Here is a 24,224-nt window from a genome sequence, read left to right on the forward strand (position 1 = left end):
CCCCCACAGCCCTGCCTGCTCCTCCCCCGCCTGCTATCCGCCTCTGCAACCCCACCTTAGGCATGGGGCCTCGCCCATACACCTTAGTTGGGGATTTGCACTTGAGGTACGTGCGTGCCTGCGGCCCAGCGCTTTGCGCTCGTGCAACGGATGGGGCTTGCTGAGTTGCTGGGAACTGGCGCCCGGAGAGCCGGTAGGTGCAACACGTCGATGGGCGGTTGACGGGGGTGGGTAGGGGCGGGTCTGGACCGGCCTACGGCAGGGGTGGTGACGCACTAGCTAAACCTTCAAAGCAGCTGCATGGAATTGTGAGCTTTAAATCTTTCCACATCTGCAAGGGTACAGCGCTTAGGAGTTCAGAATCAGAGCTAACGCCCCATGCGCAAAAGCGACCCGGACGGGATCCCAACAAAAGAGTGCCGTTGTTCGAGGGCATTGTTTAGCATACAAGCGCCATGTAGTCGTCTGACGCATGTCCTCCGGCACTGTGTCCTGGCCCACCTGTCTTTGACAGACGTCCGCTGCCGATTTCCACAATAAACAGGACCACTCCACTGTGTTTAGGTCGTGACTCTAGTTTAATCGTTCAACATCACACGCACATGCACGCACCAGCGACAGGGGGCGGACGCTAGCGATAAGGCGACCCTGCTTGTGACCGCCCGCCCAGCGCGCATCATGGCATATGCTGATATCAGGTGGGTGTATGTATCAACAAGTGACATCTTTGACTCACCGGTAATGCTCAGATAATGCCGCCGAACGTGCAATGCTACATTCCCCAGTTGACCGTGCATGTCACTCGCAACGCAGGGCAGTCGTTCGCGCAGGACCTATCGGCGAAGGTCCAGGACGTTGGCGCTTCCGCGAGGGCAGGACTGTGGTCAAAGACCGTAGTGCCGAGGCAAACCGGCGTGCGTCGTGGGGCGGCGGACCCGCCGTGCCAGACGTGATGAACGCCCACACCTTTGGAGCAGTCTACATCACGGCAACACTTAACGCCAACTTTTATGAAGCGGAGGTGAAGCCGCTAGTCGACTGCGTCGTGCGGGACGGAAACAGCGTCGCTATCATGACGTACGGTCGGCCGGGCACCGGCAAAACCTTCACCATGATGGGCGGCCCCGGCGACGGCAACGGCGAGGGCATGGTGGCGCTCGCCATCCGCGACTTATGCGCGACCGGCGCTTCTCTTGTTCAAGTGCATGTTGAAGAGGTGCGTGATCTCCTTTTATCCTTGATCCCGGCCTGCACTGTATGTATGTGCCCACGCACCCACACCTACCTGCTCGGCGCGCGGGGCCGCCCGTGTTTGCTTGCTACCATGGCGCCGGCTGGCGAGATAGGAACACGTCTCCCCCATGCCAAGGAACACTAGCTCACGCCCAGATTCAGCCCCTTCACTGCTAATGCGGTGTTGCTATGTGTCCGCTGTGTGTAGGTGCTCGGCGACACGGTGCGGCGGTTGAGTGCACCGCCACCACAAGCCACTGGCGGGGATGGCATCAGCAGTCCAAAAGGCTGGGGCCCGCAGCCACACGGCCACGGCCAAAATGTCGGCGCAGCCCCACCAGGCACAGAGTCCTACAAGTGGCTTGATGCCCTGCAGGACGCAACGCGCAAGCGTTCCCCTGGATCTCACCTGCTCGTGCGGCTGGTGGGTGCTGGATGGCGTGTGGGCTACCGCAGTTGGGGGTCATCGCGGCGGAGCAAACATGTCCAGCCTTTGGCACTCCTGCGAATTGCCACTTGCCATAACATAGGCTGCAATCATGCACATGGCAATCATGCGTACCGTACTCGCTTGCTCGCTCTCCCTCACATCCACCGTGCATTCCCAACTCGCTCGAACTGCTGGCGTGCGTACGCAGGTGGTCCGCACAGCGGCCGGCGGCGGCGGCGAGTCGCGCCTGGACTGCTGGGACCTGGCCGGCACCGAGTGCGAGCTGGAGGTGGTGGTGCGCATGGCCAAGGCCGTGGCCATGGCCAGCAGCAGCAGCGGTGGCGCTGGCGGCAGCGGTGAGTCCGAGCGAGCCCGAGCCCGATCCCATCGCATAGACGAGCCAGGGCCTGATGATTTCAATTCTGGGCTTAAGTTCTCACGCCTGGCTCCAATTGACTTGCGTTCTGGGCAATTGTTAAGAAAGGTACGCCTAGGGCCAGCTTGCGTGAAAGAGACGTTCGCTCAGCTGGGCGCGTGGCCCTGTGATACGATCGTGAATCCATCTTTACCATCTTTGCTTGCCTGCTTGGCTTGCGCTCACCAGGCCGCGCCCCGCCATGCCTGGAGAACGCATTGACGCAGCTGCTGCAGCAGTCGCTGGCGGGCAGCGACCGCATCCTGCTGATCGCCACCATCGACCCGGCAGCCGACGGCGCGACCCAAGTCACACTGGACTTTGCTAAGGAGTTCAGCAGACTGCGGCGACCACCGCCACCGGGACCACTGCCCGCGGAGTCGGGATCGTCAACACCGGCGCGGGCGGCGCGCGTGGCGGCGAATGGTGCGAAGGCGGTGCCAGGTGGTAATGGTGGTGGCGGTGGCGCTGCAGGCGGTGCGGCAGCGGCGGCAGCAGGCACGCCCCCGCGTGCGGTGCTGCGGGCCCTGCACAGCGGTGTGCCCCGCGGCATTCAGCAGCAGCAGCGCGCGACGGGTGTGGGCATGGGACTGCTGCCGCGCACGCCGGCGTCAACGCAGCGGCCAACGACAGCAGCAGCAGCAGGTGAGCGTGCGAGTCATGCTGCTAGTGCGTGAATGCGTCATGGTGACTGGCCACCGGTATTGTCAGACGAAAGTGTTGCTTGTTTCGCCTGCCAGATTTGCACGAAGTCTTTGCTGGGCCCGTGACCTCACGAACGATTGATCGTCTTTCACGCCCGATCGACGCGCACAGGTACCCGCTGCGCTGCAGCACCGCCTGCAACGGCGGGCAAGCCGCCGCGCCCACCCTGCGGCGGCCTCATGGCAACCGGCATCAAGCCGCCGCTGCCGTACGCTGCCACCGCCGCACGCAGCCGCCCGGCGCCGTCGCCTTCCCTCGCTGCTGCCGCCGCGCGCGGCGGAAGCCCGACGGTGAGAAGCGCGGCCAAGCAGGCGATGAGGCAGGAGGTGGAGAGGCGGGAGGTCGGTGCGGGCGCCGCGCATATCGCCGCTGAGGAAGACGACGGTGATGTCGGCGGTGCGTGCGACCGCCACCGCCACAGTGGCCTGGGCAGCGGGCGCTTCAACCTGCTGCTGGAGAAGGCGGCGGAGGAGGCCGCGTTGGAGGCAGCTTGCAATACGCCGGTAGGCCCACACGCCGCGGTGGCGGCCGGAGCAGCGGCGGCAGCGCCCATGGATGTGGACGACCCAGCGGTGGCGGTGGCAGCTGATGGGAGCGAGGCCATGGTGGCGGCTGCAGCTGGCGTTGGTTGCGGCGGCAGCGGCAGCGGCGCTGCAGAGGTTGAGTTCGTGCCGGCGACGCAGCAGCCCGCAGACGAGGCGGAGGATGGCAGTGGCAGTGGGCTTGACTCACCGTTCCTTTGCATGCCGCCCATGGCGCTTGCGGTGGGCAGAGCGGCGCCAGCGCAGTGTGCCGCGGCGGCGGCTCCGGCCAGTTTGCCGGCTGCTGAGCTGCTGGCAGCCAACGCGGGCGGCGCCATTGGCAGCAGCATTACTTGTGAAGGCACCGGTGCCGGCGGCAGCCAAGAGCAGAGTCAGCAGCAGCTTGACCTGCAGCAGCGTCAGCAGCAGCCTGCAGTCGAAGCTGGGACCTTGCTTGGCAACCACGCGGAAGTCCGCGCCGGCAGACTGCAGCAGCAGCAGCAGGAGCAGCTGGGCCCAGTGAGGCAGGAGCGTGATGAGCAGATGTGTGGCCCGCTGTGGGCTGGGTTGGAGCAGGAGGTTCACGCCCTCGTGGCGCAGCTGGCGGATGCGGGGCGGCAGCTGCAGCAGTTGCGGCGGCTGGAGGCCGCGGGCGAGGCCGCACTCGCCGCGGCCCGCGCGGAAGCGGAGACGCTGCGGCAGCAGGCGGACGAAAGTGAGGCCCTGGCAGAGGCGGCCACACGGGAGCTGCTGGCATTGGTCGCTAGTAAGAGCGCCGACGCTGCGGCAGCCACTGCTGCTCACCAGCGGGAGCTCGCACAGCACCAGGCGTGGTGGCAGGCCGAGATGGCGCAGGAGGTGCTGCGGCGGGAGGAGCTGGAGCGGAGCCAGGCGGACATGAAGCAGAGCCTGGCCAAGGCCGCCGCTGAGGTTGCGGGGGCACAGGGTTCCAGCGCCGAGCTGCGCGCCGCCCTGGCCGAGACCACAGCCGAGCGTGAGACCCTGCGTTCCCAGGTGGGCGTGTCCAGCGCGAGCCTGTCGGCAACGGCGGCGCAGCTGGCGGCGGCAAAGGCCGCCCATGCGGATGTGGAGCGGCGGCTGGCGACTTCAGCATCTGAACTGGAGGCGCTTCGTGCTCAGCTGGCGGTTGCGGAGGCAGAGCGTGAGGGCCTTGCCGCGGCTGTGCCTCAGGCACAGTTGGAGAACGCCCGCCTGACGCAGCGCCTGTCCGAGGTTGAGCAGGAGCGGTGCAGTGCTTCGGCCGCACTAGGCGCGGCTGAGGCTCAAGGCGCCGCGCTCGCCGGCAAGCTCGCACAGGCAGAGGAGCGGCAAAAGGATCTGGAGGGCAAGCTGGCAGCGGCAGAGACCGAGGCACAGCAGCTGTCTGAGCGCCTGCGCGACGCCGACGCCAAAGCTGTGGTGTCTGGGGCGGCGCTTAAGGAGCGATCTGCCGCTCTGGCGGACGCAGCCGATGCCAACACCCAGGCTCACGACGCCGCCGCCGCTGCGCAGACCGCCCGCGCTGCTACTGAGCAGCACTTGGACGCAGCACGTGCCGCTGTGGCGCAGCTGCAGCAGCAAGCTGAGAGCGCCGCCGCCGAGCGGGAGCAGCTGCGGGTCGAGCTTACCGCTGCGGACAACGACCGGTCACAGATCACAGAGGCCCGGGCCGCTGCCGAGGCGGCAGCACAGGCGCTGACGGCTGACCTGGCAGCGGCCACGACGCGTCTGGCGGAGACAGAGGCCCGCCTTCACGCCTCCCATGCGGTAATCGTGGGCCTCACAAGTCAGCACCAGGCTGGAAAGGACCTGGCGTCCGAGCTGGGGGCTGCTGAGGCGGCGGCGACCGAGATGCAGGCCAAGTGGCAGGCCCAGGCCAAGCAGCTAGAAGCCCTTGAGGAGGAGCGAGACCAGCTGCACTCTCGGGCAGAGGCGGTGGAAGCTGAGCTGCAGACGCTGCGTGAGGCAGCGGCGGAGGCTGCGGAGGCGGCTGAGTCCCAGAAGGCTGCTGCGGCTGACAGGCTCTCCGCGGCCGAGGCAGGGGCCGCTGCGCTACAGCAACAGCTGCTAGCGGTGGCGCAGGAGCGCGACCAGCTGCAGGCGCGTTTTGCCGCGGCCGAAAAGGAGCGCGTGGTGTCCCAAAATCGGCTGGCGGCGGCAGAGCACGACCGCGATGCCCTGGCTGGACAGCTGCGGGACTCTCAGGCGGAGGCCGCAGGGATGGCAGCGGCGCGGACGGAGGCAGCTGCGGACCACCAGGCAATGACCGCGCAAGCCCAAGCAGAGGCGGAGCAGCTGCAGGCGACCATCACCGGGCTGCGGCAGGAGCTGGTGGAGGCGGCTGTGAAAGCCGAGGCTGACAGCTCAGCGGCCGCTGATACCCGGCAGCAGGCAGAGGCGCTGCAAGAGCAGCTGCGTCAGCAGGCGGCGCTGCTGACGGCACGTGGCGCGGAGCTGGTGGCGGCTCAGGCCCAGGTCGGGGCGCTGCAGCAGCAGCTGGAGGCCCTGGCCCCGGACGCCATGCAGAAGGCCGAAGTTGCGGCAGCAGCGCGTGTGGCCGCAGTGCAGCGCAAGGCCGAGGAGGAGCGGCAGCGGCTGCAGGGGCAGTGGGAGGCGGACCTGACCAAGGAGCGGCTGCAGTGGGCCGAGGAGAGGGGGCGGCTGCAGGCGCAGCTGCTCAACAACCTACAGGTAGCTTGACAAGCGTCTGGAGACTTGCAGCATACCGTATGTTTCATGGGGGCCCGTTCCACACCTGCTCCGTTAGGACATGCAGATGCTTGCCCTACCCTCTTCGTTTGCTTCCCGCCCTCTCTGCAGCCGGCGCCGGCCGTCCTGGAGCTGCAGAAGCTGCAGGAGCGCATCAGTGCGCTGGAGCGGCAGGGCCCGGTAAGTGGCATGAGCTATGCACTCCCCGCGTGCAAGGATTCAGTGAGCTTGATAGTGCTTCACCGCAGGAGGCAGCTGCGATCGAATTGCGGTGTTGCCAACGTGTTCTTCGAGCGTGTTACTGCTGCACACACTTGTGTTCATGACTTGCAGGTGCACGTGGCGGCAGCCGCTGCAGCGGCGGCGGCAGCCGCGACCGAGGCTGTGCAGGCGAAAGAGGAGTTGATACTCGCAGCCGTGCACCACATGTTTGCCGAGCAGGCGACACAGCGAGCGGCAAACGAGGCGCGCGCGGCGATTGCGGCTGAGGGTATTGTGCGGCAGCCGTCTTTTGACGAGGTGCGTGTGTGATGTGCCCAGTGGTTGAGGTTGGGTGGGCTGCTTGGGGCGAGCATGGCGGGGCCCAATGGTCGGTCCATAACGAAAGCCTTTGCATTTTGCCCACATGCAGAAGGAGAACATCGAGCCTTCTCAGGAGCAGTACTCCCAACAGCCGTCGGTGCAGGCTTCTCCACGGCGCCCTCCTCTCCAGGTGCTGCCATCGCCGCTACCGCCAAACGCGCGGGTAGGTTATCTGCTGACACACCCAGTAGCACAGCAATCGGGCTGCATGCCGACAACCAGTTACCATGGGACAACACGGGACATTCACTTACGGAACTCCCCATCCCCCATGCCAACACATGCCTTGCTGCTGCATCCGCAGGCTCGCCCTGCTGGTGGTGCTGCACCCGGGGCCGCAGGGGCTGCCGGCAATGCAGCCGCGGCCGGCGCCAGCGGCACCGGTGCGGCCGTGACGGGCGTCAAGCGGCCAGCAGCAGGTCCAGCCGCCGGCGCCGGGGCAGAGGCGGAGGCCAACCCCAAGCAAGCAAAGCCAGCAGCGCCGGCAGTGGTGGCACAAGCGGCCGTGGTGCCGACAGTGGCAGCTGCGGCTGCGGCAGGGCCCGGGTGTAGCCAACCCGTGCCGGGCGACGGTGCTCCTCGCGGCGGCGGCAGCGGCGGCAGCGGCGGCGACGGCGGTGGCGGCAACGGCAACGGCGGCGGCGCTGGTAGTGGTGCAAAAGCTGGAGTGGCATCGGGCGGCGTGGGCGCCAAGCGGAAGAGCTGGGACTCCGATGGCTCCGACTTCATGAGCCCTGTGGCGCCCAGCCAGCGGCTGCTGGACATCGAAGCTGAGAGGAGCAAGGCGGACAAGGCCGAGGCCGCCAGGAGGGCGAAACGGGCCCGCCCGACGCCCGCCGCCGGTAAGCCTACACGCCTGCGACATTCGTATGTATCTTGTGTCGCGTTCCAGCAGTGGACCTCATGTCGTGCCTGTGTGCTGGTCTCTGTGCCCCTTACTAGCCGCCATGTACAGTAAGGCTCTTCCTGGGTCTAGCGGCTGCGCGCCTTAATCCTGGCGACCCCTCTGTCGCAACCTGCTCTCGTGCGTCCTGCCGCAACCGCATCCACATCTCGCGCACATGGTATGTGTGCAGGTGCCAGCCAGCCAGCCAGCCAGCCGACGTGCGCATCGCAGCAGCCGGGCCTGTCGCAGCGGGGGGCACAGCGCCAGCATGGACAGCAACAGCAAGCACGGCAGCAGGCCGAGCCGATCCTGTCCCAAGTCCCCCAAACGCAGGACTGCACCCAGTCGCAGCTGGCGACGCAGGTCAAGAGCCAACAGCAGAAGCGAACGCGCATGGTGGATTTCAAGGTGGTGCGGAAGGATTTCCCAGACGGCCTTGCGCACGACTTCTATGAATGCTCCATATGCCACAAGCTCACCCTGCCCGTGGCCACGTCACACGTGTGTGACGCGGGCACGAAGGACAAGGATCGCAGCGTGCGCGAGTGGCACAGGAAGGCTGCGGCTGCCGCTGCCGCTGCGGCGGCGACGATGACGCAGGCGTGAGCTGCAAGCAGCGGCGCGCGCTATCGGGTGCGGGATAAACACCCATGCATCAGGTAGTTGAGCCGCGCGGCGGCACTGGCAGCACGCATCAGCGGTGCGGCACATGCCGAATAAGCTGCACGATGGCACTGTCTCGACCGGCCTACGGGCTTGGCACACGTGTACCGTATGGTCCTGTGTATATGGTAGCTGTACTTAGGTCGCATGGGGCCAGAGCCGTACTTAACAATGCAATTTCGATGTGGGCGCGCCTTCCCTCGCGTATAGGCGAACGTAGGAATGAGCTGCAATGTCAGACGTTATTGGACACTGCTGGTGGCGTTGTATGTGTCAGGATGCACAGGGTGCGTAGGCGAAGCGGGGAAGCGGTGACAAAAAGTTACGGTAGGCTTGAGGCCCGGCAGGGCAGGGATGCACCCTGTCCTCAACGTGCTACGCGTGGAAGCACGAATGTGGTGGTCCCGGCAAAAGCCGCCGAAGCCGCTGGCTGAGGGGGACACTGGCAGCTAGCATTGACGAGAATGTAGACCACACAAACGCGTAGCCTAGCTAGCAGTGTTATCAGTGGTGAAATGAGGGCGTGGGTGCGGCAGACAGGCGGTCGAGCGCATGATGACATGTCAACATAGGCATGACACCCCGTCAACGCTACGGACTTCAGGGCGTGATGTCCAAGCGCCGGCGGCACCTGGTACCTATTTACATGATGAATGAGCAATATGGATGGCAACTTTAACCTCAAACGGGGTCTGAATTAACTTTCAGGAGATAGTAGGAGTGTTGGAAATACGCGGTGTTTGGCAAGTTTCCTATCGCATCCGGTATACTGAGTAGCAGGCTCGCGTAGACTAGCTTTCCTTATACTGTTACATTGACCCAGTAAGGTAGAATAAGACTGGTGTAAGTCCGGCGTGCCAACGCCGGCTTATATCCCGCCTAGATCGCGCAACGTCCGCATGCAACTTCCCCGGCTACTTGCGCCCGCAGCACCTGTTGCATTGCCCATTCATCCTCACTTTCCTAGGCACGCTACTTCCTGCATTGCCTAACGTTCGGTGTAACCCGTGTAACTAGTGTGAGTGACAGTCGACCATACCGGCGACTTTCCAACAAGGAGAAATCAACGCAGGCTGGCGCTAAGTGGCAGAGTGACACGGCACGTCTGTAGTCTGGGGCCGCAAGCGTCTACCTTATCTCCCGGACATAGCCGGGGTCATTTCGTACATGCACGGCCCGCCATGCGTCCAGCCACGTCCCGCTGCCACGCAAAAGCACAGCCAGCAATCAACCAAACAGCAGGAACTCCTCTAGCCACAATACTCCTCACTGCTGCGGCTTACCACATAGTGCGCGGTGCTGTGCTCGCCAGCAAAGACTGCCAACCAGATGCCGGCCGGCCTCAACCTATTGCTTCTCGTTCCGCCCGACTTTTCCCTGCCCTGCCGCCTATTATAGTGGGGTGACAAGTGAAGTGGTCTGGTGATCCTACAACACGTGACGTCTTTCAACTTGTACATCTCCAGTAAAAACATTCCACGCTGCCGCCTCTCCGGGTCGTTACCCTTGCGCACTGCATCATCAGCTGGCACCACTTGTGCCCTAACCCCTACCTGCAGGCTTCGGTACACCCCTACTGGCATATCCCACGCGCCTGTCGACAGACAAATTGCTACCTCTACACAAATACAACCGCTCCTGCTACTGAAGTGTTACCGTTTTGCACTAAACCCTTGGGATTAAAAACCACCATACTTGTCAACGCGGACATTTGCTGTAAGTCCGCTTATCAGTCTATGGCCGCTACAGACAGAGACACTATCTACTTGATGGGCTTGCACGAACCTTCTGCGCTGTGTCTGTTTCCGGACCCTACTTGCAACACCTCCCCTGCGCACTACCTGTCGCCTTGTCACCTGCCTCCCTCAGTACACCATACTTTGTCACGCCGTCATGGCCACCTTACTTCTTGCCTCTATCGAACTGGGATGGGTGGCCACTGCCGCTCATACCTTACGAGGCCGACACGCGCGGGGTGGGCGTGGGCTGTGGCGGCATGCTGACTGGGCCCTTGGCGCCGCCGCCGCTGCTGCCGCCGCCCATGCCCACGGCCCTCTTCAGCTTCTTAAGGAAGGAGCCACTCTTGCTGCTGCTGCCACTGGCCTTGTGGGGTAGCGGCGGCAGCGGCGGCGGCAGGGCGCTGGGTGTGAGCAGCGCGCCGGCGCCGCCGTTGGACAGCGACAAATGCTCCATTGAAACGGTGGGCCGGTGCTGGCGGGGATGTAGGTCGGCTGGGCCGTGGCACGAGGCGTTGCCTGCACTGGCAGCCGCGGCGCCGGTGGCGTGCGTAATGCCTGTGCCGTGGCTGCTGACGCTCAGGTTGTCAGGAGCAGACATGTCGGTGCTGGCATGCAGGTCCACGCCGCCGGGGGCACCGGGGGCTGCACCCGCGGTGCTGCCGTTTGCGTGCTCGGGGTACACGGTGGAAGACCTGCAGGCCCGGGGAGTCATCATGCCGTGAACGTAACTGCGGTGTATGCCCCATCAATGTGCCTGCTGCCATCTGCCCGCTACCCTCTCCAACACGTGTCCTTAGTCGCCGGTTCCACCATTTCTACACACAAAAAAATCCGCCGCCTCCACGTATTTCCCGTTACGCCCCTTCCAAGATCCTGCCCGCCCCCCTTCCCCTCGCGCACCTGGAGCCCTGGCGCGAGGGCAAGCGGAAGGAGAACTTGCGGCTGCGGCTGCTGCGGCTGACCAGCGGCATGCAGAACAGGCCGCCGCCACTGGCCCGCGGGTCCACCTTGTAGCTGTCGCCCACGTCCGCAGCACCCGGCCCCGCCAAGGACGCGGCGCCGCCGCCAGGCAGGCTCTCCGCGATGCTGCCGGCGCACGAGGTGCGATGGCTGCCGGGGGCGGGGGCGCCGCCGTAGCTGGCGCCGGAGCCATGGCTGTAGTGGACGGGGGCGGCGGCGCCGGCATCGGGGTGCATTGGGAAGCTGGAGCCGGACCAGCTGGGGGCGGTGCCGGGCGCAGACGTGCGGCCATCCTGCAACCGGCGTGGGAGAGTGTTTGACAGAGCACACTCAGCAAGGCGCTTGCAGGCGCAATGGGTGAGATGCAAGGCAGGACTGCAAATCCAGCTACGAAGGGATAACCATGAGTCCATGGCTCGATCACTCACATGCACGCCCGACGCAGCCGCGCCGGCGTCGCCGCTGCCATCGCTGACGGCGTGCCGCCGCCGCGCCGCCCTCAGCGCCGTGATGTCCACCGACTCGGTCATCTCCAGCGCCGGCAGCGGGAGGCCGTCACGGGCCGCCGCCGCCGCCATGGCCGCCGCGGCACCCGCATCGTCATCAGCCATCGCGTCCAGGTCAGCCATGGCCGGGACATGGCCGTCCTCATCAGTGGCGGCGCCGCCAGCGGAGGACGCCGCGTCCGCAGTGGCGGCTGCCGCCACCACGGCGGCGGCGGGCGTGCGGGCGAAGCAGGGGTTGGAATAGCGGAGCATCTGCTCCGCGGCGCTGGCGTCCAGGGGTCGGGCGGCGGGGCCGGTGGGCGTGGCGCCGACCGCCATGCCGGCGCCGGAGGCGGCGCGCGGCACGGCGCCGGAGGTGGTGCGCGGCGTGGCGGTGCTGTCCAGAAGGCTGGATGCGCAGCCCTCAGAGGCGGCGGTGGAGACCGGGCCGGTGGCGGCGCTGCGGGGCGTGGCGGTGGCGGCCATGGCGCCGTTGTTGACGGCGCGGGTGACGCAGCTGAGAGGCATTGAGGGCGCCTCCGCCGCCGCCACCGCCACCGCCGCCACCTCCACCGGCATCACTGTGGCCTCCTTGACCTGCTGCTCAAACGCCGGCGCTGGCCCCATCTTGGCGCCGTCCGCGCCCACCAGCCAGGTCAGGCTGGACGGCGGCGCAGCTCCGGCGGCGGCGGCCTCGCAGGGCGCGGCCACTGCCACCTCGAATGCCACGGCGTGAATGGCGGCCAGGCGGCGGCCGCCACCACCGGGCGGAGGAGCCTGCTGGGCCTGGGCCTGCGTCTGCTCGGCGGCAACCGCCTGGGCCACCAGTGTCAGCTTGACGTCCTGGGAATCTGCGTCCACGCTGAGCCCCACCGCGAGCGGCTTGGAGGCGGCGTCCTGGGCGCGGGGGCTGTCCGCAGGCGAGCCTCGGCTGTGGGGCGGCGAGATGAAGTCGCCGCCGTCGCCGTCCACGTCCTCGTCCACTTCCCTGGGGTGGGGGTCGTCATCGCCCTCGACGCCGGCAGTGGTGGTGGCGGTGGTGGCCGCGGCGGTGCGGTGGTCGTGGTAGCGGCCGTAGGAGGCGGGCGTGCGGCCGCTGGACGGCGCCAGCAGCAGCATGCTGCCGCCTGTGACAGTGCCAGCTGCGGCGCTGCCAGAGGCAGCAGGCAGCGGAGCTGCCACAGCCACGTCGGCGGCGGCCTTTGCTGTTGCCGGCGGGGTGTGCGCCAGCGGCGCTTGGGCCCCCAGCAGCTGCTGCTCCAGGTTGTGCACGTGCGCCATCAGCGCCACCAGCGCCTGCTGGTGCTGCTGAGCCGACAGCGGTGGCACCGACGCCGACTGCGCCGAGGAGCGCAGGCTGAGGCTGCCGCCGTCGCCATCGGAGCCGGCCCCAGAGGTGTCGGCGTCGGCGACCAGAGCCAGCAGGGTCGAGACGCCGCCACGAAGCGCAAGGAGCGACTGCGCCACTGAGCCCAGGTCGGTGGAGGCGCGATGGGTGGCGGCTGCGGCTGTGGCTGCGGTGGGCGAGGTGACGTCAGAGTCGTGTTGGCGGCCGCGGTGGCGATCGCGGTGGTGGTGGTGGTCGTAATCGCGGTCCTGCTCCTGCTCGTCTGACTCGTTGATGAAGCTGCCGCGCAGCTGCTCCCGTCCATGCAGCAGGAAGAGGCCACCGCCGGCTGACGGGTGCGCGTGCTGTGCCTCTTGCTGGGACTCGTGGGAGCCGCGCAGCGAGGCCTCCGCGCTGGACTTGATGATCTCCTGGTGGTTAGGGAAAGGACATACCGGTCACAACACACGCACACACACACATGTCAGCAGCAAGCCTGCACTTTCCTGACCCACATTCACCATGCATCGCCCACATACAAGTGGGATCCTATCCCATCCCCTGCTTCCATATCCTGCAACTGCAACGTGGCGAATAGGCAAGCGGCCCATTCCGCCCCATCACTACCACTTCGCCGCCCACCCACCTCGGCCTGCGCCTGCATGCGCGCCGCCACTGTCTCCATGATGCTGGCCTCGGGCCGCCCCGCCGCCGCGTCCAGCCGCTCATCCCACATGCGGCCCAGCTCGCCAGCCTTGTTCAGCTGGGCCTGCAGGTGCACAAAGACAGCGAGGGAGACAGAGGGATTGTGGTGAGCACACAGCACACGGGTGCGTCCTTTGTGTTTGCCTTCATTCGTGCACGCGGCACGTGAGTAGCAACCAATCGCACGCACGGGGGCCCAAGCAGGGTTGCCCATCCTGCTCCTGACAAGGACACATGCACGCACCTGCAGCGCCGCCAGCTTGGCCTCCAGCGGGCGCGGGGGCGTGGTGCGGCTGGGCGGGCTGGGCGCACCGCTGGTGCTGGGGCTGTAGCCGGCACCAGTGCCGGGGCTGTAGCCGGCACCGGCGCCTGGGCCCCCGCGGGCGCCGCTGCCGCCGGGTGCCAGGCGAGAGCCGCCGCTGGCGCCCGGGCCGCCGGCGGCACCGGAGCCGCCGGTCCAGGCGCGGCCGCCGCGGCCGTAGTGGCGGTAGGTGGTGGCGGGCGTGCTGTAGGGCGCCGAGGGATTGAAGTGCACCTGCGGGAGCCCGCCATCATGTCCAGATGAGCACAAGGACAAAGTGTCGAGACCGTGCATTTAAGTCAATGCGCCGACCAACACACGCAGTTGGTGAGCGTGCGCTGCTGTGCAGTGTAGAACACGATAGCATCAATGTGTTTCGGCGGTAATTTACTTCCCTACTGGTCATCCCGACCGCGGCTGCACTCACCGACGACGACGCCGTCATCCTCATGGGGCCGACATGCGCCTCCTGCGCCTCCCGGCCAGAGCCCTCCGTGGCCCGGCGCTCCAGCATGTTTCCCATGTGGTTCATGTCAGGCATCCAGGAGAACGAGTCGCGCCGCTCCTCGTCCTCAGCGGCGCGCAGGGCGGCCGAGTGCGACGGCCTCTGCGCCGTCTGCGTGCCGGGCAGTGTAGTGGTATAATGCAGTTGTCAGCACTCGCTAAAGCCACGCAGAGAACGTGGGGGTAATGCCGTAGGATGTAAGGAGGATGGAACAGCCCCCACCCACCATCAGATTCAGCTGCGGGAAAGCGCATGGCACTGACAGCGCGGCGTCCACGCCCGCCATGCTGTAGCTGGCCTCACGCAGCGTCTCCTCCATCTGCCGCCGCACCTCGTCCAGCTGCAGTGGGCAAGGCGGGGCACCCGGGCGGGCAGTGGCACAGGAGCTGGGTCAGAGGCGGCCGCACGGGCAGCGGGCAGCGCAGGTGGGGGCTTGACCGCGTGCAGCCACCTGCCACGCACGTGCGACCACACACACAACGCCCGACCTCCCACCACGCCACAATCACGCCCACGCAACCACGCAAGCACCCACCTGGCGCTTGTAGGCCTCCAGGTCGCGCACATGCTCCTGCTGGCCGCCCGCCACACCCGTGCCGCCCGAGCTGCAGCCGCTGCTGGCGGCCGCCACAGTGGGACTGGTCCCGCCGCTGCGGTCCGCTGCCGACGATGAACCCACACCGACCCCTAGCGCTCCCGGCGAAACGACCAGCCGCGAGCCGGCAGGGCTGCGGCCGGCCGACCCCAGCAGGCCGCCGAAGCCGCAGGTCAGCTCCGCCAGCTGCGCCGCCAGCGCCTCGCGCTCCTCGTCCACGGCGCGCAGGCAGGCGCGCGCCAGAGCCAGCCGCACCAGGCCGCGCACCGCCAGCTGGCCGTTCTCTGCCTGCAGGCCCTCCACGCGGCCCAGCAGCTTCGCCTCGCGCGCCTGCAGGGGGGACCAGGTCCAGGTGGTTGCAGCGGTCGGCGGGAAGGCGCTTGGGTGCAAGTTAGAACAGCACTGCAAGGGGCTGTGATGGGTAGCGCGCTACCCAGGGCGCGCGGTTTATGGGCCCTAATGCCCGTGGCCACGAGCACATGCAGCGCTATGCTAAAGTAGCTGTCGACCTGTTGCGTAGGTTGGGGACAGCGTCCTCCCAGCCCTGTGCGCGCGCACCTGCATGCGCCTGCGCTCTGCCTCGGCTGCCGCCGCCAGCTCCTCCAGCTGCTCCAGGACGGCGGTGGTCTGCGTCATGCGCCGGATGACGGCGTTGTCGGACTTGCGCGCCAGCCGCATGCTGATATCCTGGATCTGCTTGGACACCTCCACACGCGCCACCTCCTGCAGTAGCAGCAAGAAGGACAAGCGCAAAACCGCCGCAGCCGACAGCAAATCAGGGCAAGCCGTACACACAGTGTAGCGGAGTGAGACCACCGGCACACAGCGCCAGGGCTGCCATGAACAACAGCAGTACCAGAAGCTTGATCCGTAGGGGCGGTCCTGATTCCGCTAGCCCAGGTCCTCACCGTGCCGGCGAGCTCCGTGGCCAGGCTTGAGCGCTCTGCCGCCGCCGCATCCAGCTCCGCCTTTAGCTCCGCAGCAGCAGCCTCAGACGCAGCCAGACGGTCCGCCAGCTGGCTGCGCTCGTGCTCCCCAGCCGCCAGCGCCGCTGCCATCTCCGCGGCTTCCGCCTGAGAGCCGCGCAGCTGTCCAGCCAGGGCATCGCGCTCGTGCTCTGCCGCCGCCAGCCGGTTTTGGGACAGCACGCGCTCCTTTTCGGCCGCGGCAAAACGCGCCTGCAACTGGTCACGCGCCTGCGCCGCCGCTATCAGCTGCTGTTTCAGACCGGCGACCTCCGCCTCGACCGCAGAGAGGTTGCCAGTGAGCGTCGCCGTCTCCGACTCCGCCGCCGCCAGCCGCGCCGTTAGGTCCGTGGACATGGCCTGCACCTTGTCAAGCCGCTGCTGCAGCACCTGCCGGCCAGCGGCGTCCGCCTCCAGCGCGGCCGCCAGCCGCTGCTCCAACTCCACAGCTGACGCGACTGCAGCCTCGAGCTTGGCGCGCTGCTCGGCATCGCTGGTCTCGGCACCCTCCAGCGCCTCTTGCAGCACCTCACGAGTTGCCTCCAGCTCGGCGACGTACTCCAGCAACTCCGCCTTCTCCACCTCCAACCGCTCAGCCTTGGCCTGAAGCTGGGCGCACACGGCGTCGCTGGCCTCCGCCTCTTCCTCCAAGGCCGACCGCATCGCCTCAGTCGCCTCCAGTTGCTCCTGCAGGCTCGCCTCCCGCACCTCAGCCTCAGCCGCTGCCTCAAGCAGTGCCTCCAGCTCAGCCTCCATCGCCACGGCCCGAGAGTGCAGCTGGCCACGCTCCTGCGCCACAGCCAGCAGCTGCTGCTGTAGCGCAGCGGCACCCGCCTCGGCCGCGGAGAGCCTGTCAGCCGCAGCAGCCTTCTGCGACTCAGCCGCCTCCGCAGCCTCAGCCGCTGTCTCACGCAGCGCCTGCAGCTCGGCCTCCATCGCCTCGACCCGAGAGTGCAGCTGGTCACGCTGCTGCGCCACCGCTAGCAGCTGTTGCTGTAGCGCAGCGGCCCCCGCCTCGGCCGCGGAGAGCCTGTCAGCCGCAGCAGCCTTCTGGGACTCCGCCGTTGCCGCAGCCTCAGCCGCTGCCTTACGCAGCGCCTCCAGCTCAGCTTCCACCGCCTCTGCCTGAGAGTGCAGCTGGTCTCGCTCCTCCTCGAGGGCCTCCAGCTGCTTGGCCTGGGCCTGCCACTTGGCCTGCATCTCGGCCGCCGCCGCCTCAGCAGCCCCCAGCTGGGACGCCAGTTCCTTAAGAGCCCCATCACCAGCCTCGCGCTGGGCCCTGAGGCCCGCAATGGCCGCATCGGAAGCGCGCAGGCGGGCCTCTGTCTCCGCCAGACGCGTCGTGGCCGCTGTCAGGTCAGCCGTCAGCGCCTGGGCTGCCGCCTCGGCAGCGGCCCGGGCCTCTGTGATCTGTGACCGGTCGTTGTCCGCAGCGGTAAGCTCGGCCCGCAGCCGCTCCCGCTCGGCGGCGGTGGTCTCAGCTTGCTGCTGCAGCTGCGCCACAGTGGCACGTGCCGCGTCCAATTGCTGCTCAGTCTCGGCGCGGGCGGTGTGCGCAGCGGCGGCAGCGTCGCGGGCCTTGGTGTTGGCACCGGCGGCCTCCGCCAGAGCGGCAGATCGCTCCTGAAGTGCCGCCCCAGACACCACAGCTTTGGCGTCGGCGTCACGCAGGCGCTCAGACAGCTGCTGTGCCTCGGTCTCTGCCGCTGCCAGGCTGCCCTCCAGATCCTTTTGCCGCTCCACTGCCTGTGCGAGCTTGCCGGCGAGCGCGGCACCTTGAGCCTCAGCCGCGCTTAGTGCGGCCGAAGCACTGCACCGCTCCTGCTCAACCTCGGACAGGCGCTGCGTCAGGCGGGCGTTCTCCGACTGTGCCTGAGGCACAGCCGCGGCAAGGCTCTCACGCTCTCCCTCCGCAACCGCCAGCTGAGCACGAAGCGCCTCCAGTTCAGATGCTGCAGCCGCCAGCCGCCGCTCCACATCCGCATGAGCGGCCTTTGCCGCCGCCAGCTGCGCCGCCGTTGCCGACAGGCTCGCGCTGGACACGCCCACCTGGGAACGCAGGGTCTCACGCTCGGCTGTGGTCTCGGCCAGGGCGGCGCGCAGCTCGGCGCTGGAACCCTGTGCCACCGCAACCTGCACCCCCAGCTCCTGGCAGGCGGCAGCAATAGCGGCGAGGCGACCCGTCAGCGCTGCGCGGTCAGCGTCGGCCGTCGCCAGTGCCTCTGCTACGCTGCGACCCTCCACCTGCACAAGCCCCAGCTGCTGCTCCAGCGCGCGCCGAGATATTGCGGCCGCCTCCAGCTGGCGGCTCATGTCGCCAGCCACGCCGCCAGCTGCCGCAAGCGACGCCTCCAAGGACGCGCGAGCCTCTGCAGCGGCAGCGAGGCGCTGCTGCAGATCATCCCGGTCACTGTCAGCCGAGGCCAGCGCGGCCTCCGCCGCAAGAGCCGAGGCGCGGGCTGCAGCGAGGGCCGCCGTAAGCTCGTCCCGCGCAAACGCGGACGACGCCAGGCGTGCCGTCAGCTCCTGCCGGTCTGCATCAGCAGCCGCCAGGCGCTCCTCCAGCTCCGCGCTGGCCTCTTTGGCTGCGGCCAGCTCTGACTGCAGGGTAGCGCGCTGGGTCTCGGTCTCCGCCAAGCGCTGCTGCAACTCAGCCAGCGATGCCGTGGCCTCTGACAGCCGCGCCGTCGCTGACTCGCGCTCGGCCTCGCTGGCCGCCAGTGCCACTTGCACCTCACGGTGGCACGCATCGCGGCTCGCAGCCTCAGCCACAAGCTCCGTCTGCGCTGCCTCAGCTGCCGCCAGCTGCTCCTGCAGGCGCACCTGCCGCTCCTCCACCTCCACGGCCGCCGCACGCAGAGCCTGCACGTCCGCCTCCACTGCCTCGTTCCGGGCCTCCAGCAAGCTGCGCGTAGACACCGCGCCCGCCAGCTGCTCAGCCAGTCCCAGGCGTGCCGCCTCGCTGTCCGCAAGCGCCAGGCGCAGGCTTGCCACCGCGGCCTCGCTGTCAATGCAGCGGCCCTCGAGCTCGGCAGCGGCGGTCGCATGCTGGCTCGCGGCGGCTGCCGCAGCGGCCGCGTGCGCAACCTCCGCAGCCTGCATCGCCGCAGCTAGCTCCGCAAGCTGCGCAGCGAGCTGCTCCTGCAGCGCTGCCCTCGCATCAACCGCTCCAGCCGCGGCCGCACGCGCGGTCTCCAGCTCCAAAGCCAACTCCGCTAGCTGCTTCTGCAGCGCAGAGATGGCCTCATCGCGGCTAGCCAGCAGAGCTTGCAGCGCAGATGCCTTGGCATCCGCCTCCGCCAGGGCGGCGCCGCTGCCGCTGCGCGCCTGCTGCAGCTGCAGCTCCATTGCCTCCAGCGACGCCACGAGCTCACTGACAGTGTCCTGCAAGTTGGCGGCATTGGTGGAGGCAGCAGACACCGCCGCAGCGCGGTTGTCCTCAGCCTCACGCGCCGCCGCCACCGCCGCCTGCGCCACCTCCAGATCCTTCCGCAACACCGCCAGCTCTGACCGTAGAGCCGTCTCGCGCTGGGCGCTCTCAGCTACCTCTTCGTCCAGGCCCCGGCGGGCGCTGGCGGTTGTCTTGAGCTGCTCCTCCAGTGTGGACACCCGAGATTGCAGCACCTCAACTGCCGACTCCGAAGTCTCGCGTGCAGCAGCAGCAGCCGCCAGCTGGCCCTGCAGCGACGCCACCTCGGCCCGAAGGGCCTCGGCGGCGGAAGCGGCGGCCTCCGCCGAGCGCTCTAGCGCTGCACGCGCTGCGCCTGCGTCGGCTTGGGCCGCAGCCACCTGCGTCGCCAGCGCCGTCACCTCGGCCTGCGCCACCTCAAGCTGCTCTACCAGTGCCGCTGTCGCCTCCTCCGCAGCGCGGCTGCGGGTGCCGCCGGCGGCCGCCTCCGCCTGCGCATCGGCGAGCTTCTGCGCCGTCACGGCCAGCTGCTCCCGCAGGCCGGCACCCTCCTCTGCTGCAGCCGCCAGGGTTGCCGCCGCCTCCTCAAGCCGGCGCCGCGCCGCCTCGACCTCGCCGCCGCTGGTGTTCAGCTGCTCCTCCAGCGCCGCGCGCTCGCTGCGGCTGTCGCCTAGGGCCATCTCCAGGTCCTGGCGCTCCCGCTGTGCCGCCGCCAGCTGCTCGCCCAGGTCGGAGCACTGCGCCTGCAGGCAGGCCAGGCGCTCGGCGGCGGCAGCGGCCAGACAAGCAGCGGGCTGCACGCTGCTGTTCTGGCCGCCACTGAGCGCGCGGACGGCGCCGCCGGCCTGCGGCGGCTGCGCGAGCTTCAGCGTCATGGCCGCGTGCAGGTGGGAGCGCACGGCGGCCAACTCAGCCTCGCTGTCGTTCCAGCCGCGGCGCGCCTCCACCAGCGAATCGTCCGAGTGCCGCAGGCGGCCCTGTCACGAGAGGTGTTTGGAGGGAGACGGCAGGCCCCATGGCATGAGATATTGGGATTCATGCAATGCGGCGAGGAGGAGCGAGCTTAGGTGAGGATGGGCGACAAGTCCATGGGCGACAATTCCATGCTGAGGCACAACCATTTGACCCGCATTACGTGCATACACGCACCTGCAACTCCGTCAGCATGCTGCAGGTCTTGCTGAGCTCTTCCTCCAGAGCCTGTTGTGCCCCAGCCGCCTCCGCAAGCTCCGCCTGCAGCCGCGACACGTCAGCCGCCAGTGCCGCCGCCTCGGCCTGGCTAGCCGCCAGTGCGGTGGCACTTGCGGCCTGGGCCGCCGCCGCGGCCTCCACCGCCGCCGCCAGCTGGGCACGCTCCTGCCGCAGCGCCGCCAGCTCATCGGCCCGCTGCTGAAGCCGGCGCAGCGTCTGCTGCAGCTGCTGGACGTCCCCAGTGGCGGCAATGCCGGTAGCAGCGGCGGCATCAAGCGACTGCGCTGTGTCGTCGGTGGGTGAGCGGATGTCGTCATCGCTGTCGTGCTGCTGGGACGCCTTTGCGATTGCGCGGGTTGAGGTAAGCGTGGTTGCTGGGGCATCGGAGCCCAGAGCGGCCTGGACAATAAGTAAGGCAAGCGGCCAGGGTGTCAGTAGCAGGCCAGAAACCGAACATGACTAGACACACGTGCAGGACTGCCAAGGCACAAGGAGCTAGCGAGGCCACGCGCTTACCTCCAGGATGGCCGCCAAGCGCACCGCCGCCTCAACCTCCGCAGACAGGTGGGCGACACGGGATCGCTCCTGGTCGCGCTCGGTGCCCGCGGCCCGCACTGCCGCGTCCGCTGCCTCCAGCTGCTCTGCCGATGCCGCCAAATGGCCCGCAGCCTCGTGCGCAGCGTGCTCGGCGGCCGCCAGCTGCGCCGCCAGATGCTCCCGGGCGGCGCAGGCTGCCGCCAGCTGCGCGGCCTTGACGGACGCTGCCTGAGCATCCGCCTCCATATCCACCTGCTCGGCGCACATGCCCATAGTGACACATATGGTACAGCAACACTCTGGCGCCCGTACCCCGCGTGGCAGCATGGCGACAGCCAAGAGTGCTTGGCCTCAGTGCCACTCTCGCCAAAACTCACCATGAGTGCGTCGCGGTGCGCGGTGACGTCCTGCAGCTGACCCCACAGCACGGCCAGGTCCGCCTCCAGCTCAGCCTGTGCAGGCAGGCAAGAAAGTCGCAGGTTTCAGGGTGAGGGGCAAAATCACTAACGTGGCTCTTACGTGTGACCGGGCGTGCGCATGTGGAATGGACATGTCCGTACGACACAAGCGCCACCTGCCTGCAGCTCCTCCATGTGCGCAGCAATCGCGTCCATGCGGCTCTGGCTGGCGGCCAGCGCCTCGCCCGACTCGTCCAGCGCGGCTGTCAACTCCACCACCTGCAGTGGTGCAGCAGGTCATTGCAACCGTAAATGGCGTAAGACAACAGAGACCTTAGACACGTCAAATTGCAAGCGCGGGACACAAGTAACATGCAAGTAGGGTTGCCCTCACGGGTTGCCCTATATGCCATGCAAGTAGGGTTGCCGGTAATCGCGCAGCCGCCGCCCCTTTCTCACCTTGCCTTGCTGCACTGCCAGGCTTACGGCGCGCCGCGTGATCAGCCGCGCCGCCAGCGCCGCCTCGCGCTCTCGCGCTGCCTCCAGCGCATCTGCAAGCCCCGCCAGCTGGCAGCGCAGCGACATGCTCGCGAGCTCTGCAGCCGACCGACTGGCTCCACCGGCGCCGCCAACAACCCTGCCGCCCTCGCCAACAGTCGAGCCCGGCAGGGGGCCGTGTTGGAAGCGGAGCCGCGCGTCGTCGGGCACAAGCGCCGCGGCCGCGGCCAGCACTCGCCGCAGCTCTTCCGCTGCGGTCGTGCGCGGCGCGGCCGCGCCAGACTCAGCCCTCACGGCCGGGAACAGCAGCGCCGCGGCGACGGAGGCGGGGTGCAGCAGCAGCACGTTCTCACCGTCGGACGCCTGCACGGCGGCGTGCTGCACCAGCGCGAACCGGCGGCGGCGAGGCCCCTCGCGCCGGGCCAGGCGCGGGCGCCGGGCTGGGCTGCTGGGCAAGTCACCGCCATAGGACGGCGGCACGAGGGTGCAGGGGTCGGCTAACACCGCCCGGCTGAGCTTGACTGCAAGCTCGACCAGTCCAGAGGGCGGCAGCATGAGGGACAGCGAAAGCGCCACAGCTAGCCAGCGCAGTGGGGCCGGCGCTGCCGGCTCACGCTCGGGCTCGGGGCCCTCGCTGTCGCCACCGTCACCACCGCCACCACCGCCGCCGCCTACACCACCGCCACCCCCTGACGTGCCACCGTCGCCGACGCAATCGCCGGCCTTGCTCGCAGCTGGTGCACGGGTTGGCAGTGGGAAGCTGCCAAGCACATCGTCTGCGTCTGACGTGCCAACAGACGCCTCGGATGTGTGCGGGCCGGCCTCCGGCTGCACCACCTGGGGTGCCAGGCCATGACCCGAGGACAGGCCCAGCGCCTTCACCAGGTCCGCACGCGAGGGTACGGAGTTGCGCGAGTTGCCGACAGCCGCCATCTTGCGGACAAGTGGCCGCGGCGCCGACAGCTCCTCCAGCGCCCGCGCTAGGACGGGCCCGGCAGAGGCGTTTCCTTGAAGCGCCTAGGCATGGTGGCCACAGCGAGGGCAGAAGAAGCAAGCGGTTGAGAGTGGCATACGGTAGCCAGTGCCCAGGACCACACAGGCAGCGGGGCGTGGACGCGGACACATCATGCGCCCACACGCAACGTAGCCTGAGGCCAAGCAGTCCCTAGTTCCAGGCGTGCCCTGCTCGCCTCACCTTTTTACCGCTTGGCAGAGGCTGCTGCAGCTGCTGTGCCTGCGCCTGCTGCAGCACCTCCAGCAGCACACACAGGGCGGTGGTGCTCTTGCTCAGCATGGTGAGGCAGAGGTAGCCAACGGCGTAGTCCTGTGCAATGCGTATTTACACCATGGGGTGGCATTGAGATCATCAAGGTAGCCGTGCATGCACATGCAGGCTTGCATGTGGAGAGCGCAACAGAGAGCTTAGCAATCCACCAGAGGCGCAAGTCCCGGCATGTCAAGTGCTGCAGCATACTCATGACCGCACCTTTTGGATGACCGCTTGCAGGTAGCTTGAGAAGGGCACTAGTTTGCCGCGGTCTGCGCTCGCAGGTACCGGGCATGATGGCGGCGCGCCAGGTGCATAACGTCAGAGAAGGGACACTCATGCCCGCATTTCACCAGTTCATGGGGTCCTTTGGTCCGTTGTCCTACAATCACCAACCTGAGGCTGCCGGCATCAACGGTTGCGGAATAGTGGTGGTGCTTCCAGGCACGCGCCGGTTCACCTGGACCATGTGGCACGGCGCACGGGAGGAGAGGACACGATAAGCAGCTGATGGTGCATAGGGGTGTTGCAATTGCGACGATGCACGCACATCGGCACCCGCTCACACCTGCGGCTCGGTCCTCCATGCAGGGACCTTGATGACACTTGGATTGCGGAACCGCCACATGGTGCTCGCTCGAAGGCCGGCCAGGCCACGCGGACCTCTGCAAGGGGCGCCCGGTCGAAAGCTTTGCCCGTGTCCAGCGGCGAAGCGGGAGCGGAGTGCGGGAAGAGCACACAAACGTTGTTTGCGCGTCATCGACTTACCCTGGGGGAGCAGCGCCTGCTCCCTGCATGCTGACTGCTGGCTGATTAAATAAGAATGCTGCGGGGCGCAAGGAAAGGGTCCAGGTCAGCGAGTTGCATGTACCGGAGCGCAAAGGCTGGACACTAGGCCCCTTACCGTCAATACTGGGACCGTCCAAATGTGCGACGGTATGTTCTCGTTTCAGATGCGACATTTCAATGCTCCGCTTTCCGGCCTTTGGTGCAAGCGCCCTCCGTGGTCAGCCTACGAGCTGCACTCCTCGCCAGCACTCCTCGCCCGGCTTCCCTTATGTCATACTAACTAATGGCCACTAAGGCACACCTGGCTTGCCAAGGGGCCACAAAAAGCAGTTCGAAAAGCTGTCTGCTTTGCATCGCACTAGCGGTCCTACGTTGAACGCTGATACAATTTTCCTATCTTAATTTCATG

The 24,224-nt window shown here is 67.4% G+C and overlaps 2 protein-coding genes across 2 annotated transcripts; one reads left to right on the forward strand and one right to left on the reverse strand.

Moving 5' to 3' along the window:
- Nucleotides 1–320: 320 nt before the first annotated feature.
- On the forward strand, nt 321–8,942 carry CHLRE_17g741700v5 (uncharacterized protein). The gene is made up of 11 exons (XM_043072660.1): nt 321–698; nt 814–1,216; nt 1,442–1,657; nt 1,872–2,019; nt 2,268–2,723; nt 2,895–5,995; nt 6,125–6,193; nt 6,347–6,532; nt 6,645–6,758; nt 6,900–7,437; nt 7,672–8,942. The coding sequence occupies exons 2-11, from the start codon at nt 953–955 to the stop codon at nt 8,085–8,087; spliced, it is 5,508 nt and encodes a 1,835-aa protein (XP_042915119.1). The 5' UTR covers nt 321–698; nt 814–952; the 3' UTR covers nt 8,088–8,942.
- A 2-nt stretch (nt 8,943–8,944) lies between these two features.
- CHLRE_17g741750v5 (uncharacterized protein) lies at nt 8,945–24,210 on the reverse strand. The gene is made up of 21 exons (XM_043072661.1): nt 23,931–24,210; nt 23,795–23,852; nt 23,595–23,691; nt 23,423–23,486; nt 23,246–23,298; nt 22,955–23,083; nt 21,721–22,776; nt 21,442–21,540; nt 21,241–21,315; nt 20,843–21,115; nt 20,285–20,725; nt 15,670–20,112; nt 15,320–15,484; nt 14,702–15,091; nt 14,393–14,506; nt 14,089–14,277; nt 13,605–13,895; nt 13,302–13,424; nt 11,272–13,086; nt 10,784–11,136; nt 8,945–10,575 (listed from the first exon to the last, which is right to left on the reverse strand). The coding sequence occupies exons 4-21, from the start codon at nt 23,436–23,438 to the stop codon at nt 10,098–10,100; spliced, it is 10,503 nt and encodes a 3,500-aa protein (XP_042915120.1). The 5' UTR covers nt 23,439–23,486; nt 23,595–23,691; nt 23,795–23,852; nt 23,931–24,210; the 3' UTR covers nt 8,945–10,097.
- Nucleotides 24,211–24,224: the final 14 nt, after the last annotated feature.

The sequence above is a fragment of the Chlamydomonas reinhardtii genome, chromosome 17 (assembly GCF_000002595.2).
Source record: "Chlamydomonas reinhardtii strain CC-503 cw92 mt+ chromosome 17, whole genome shotgun sequence".
NCBI lineage: Eukaryota > Viridiplantae > Chlorophyta > Chlorophyceae > Chlamydomonadales > Chlamydomonadaceae > Chlamydomonas > Chlamydomonas reinhardtii.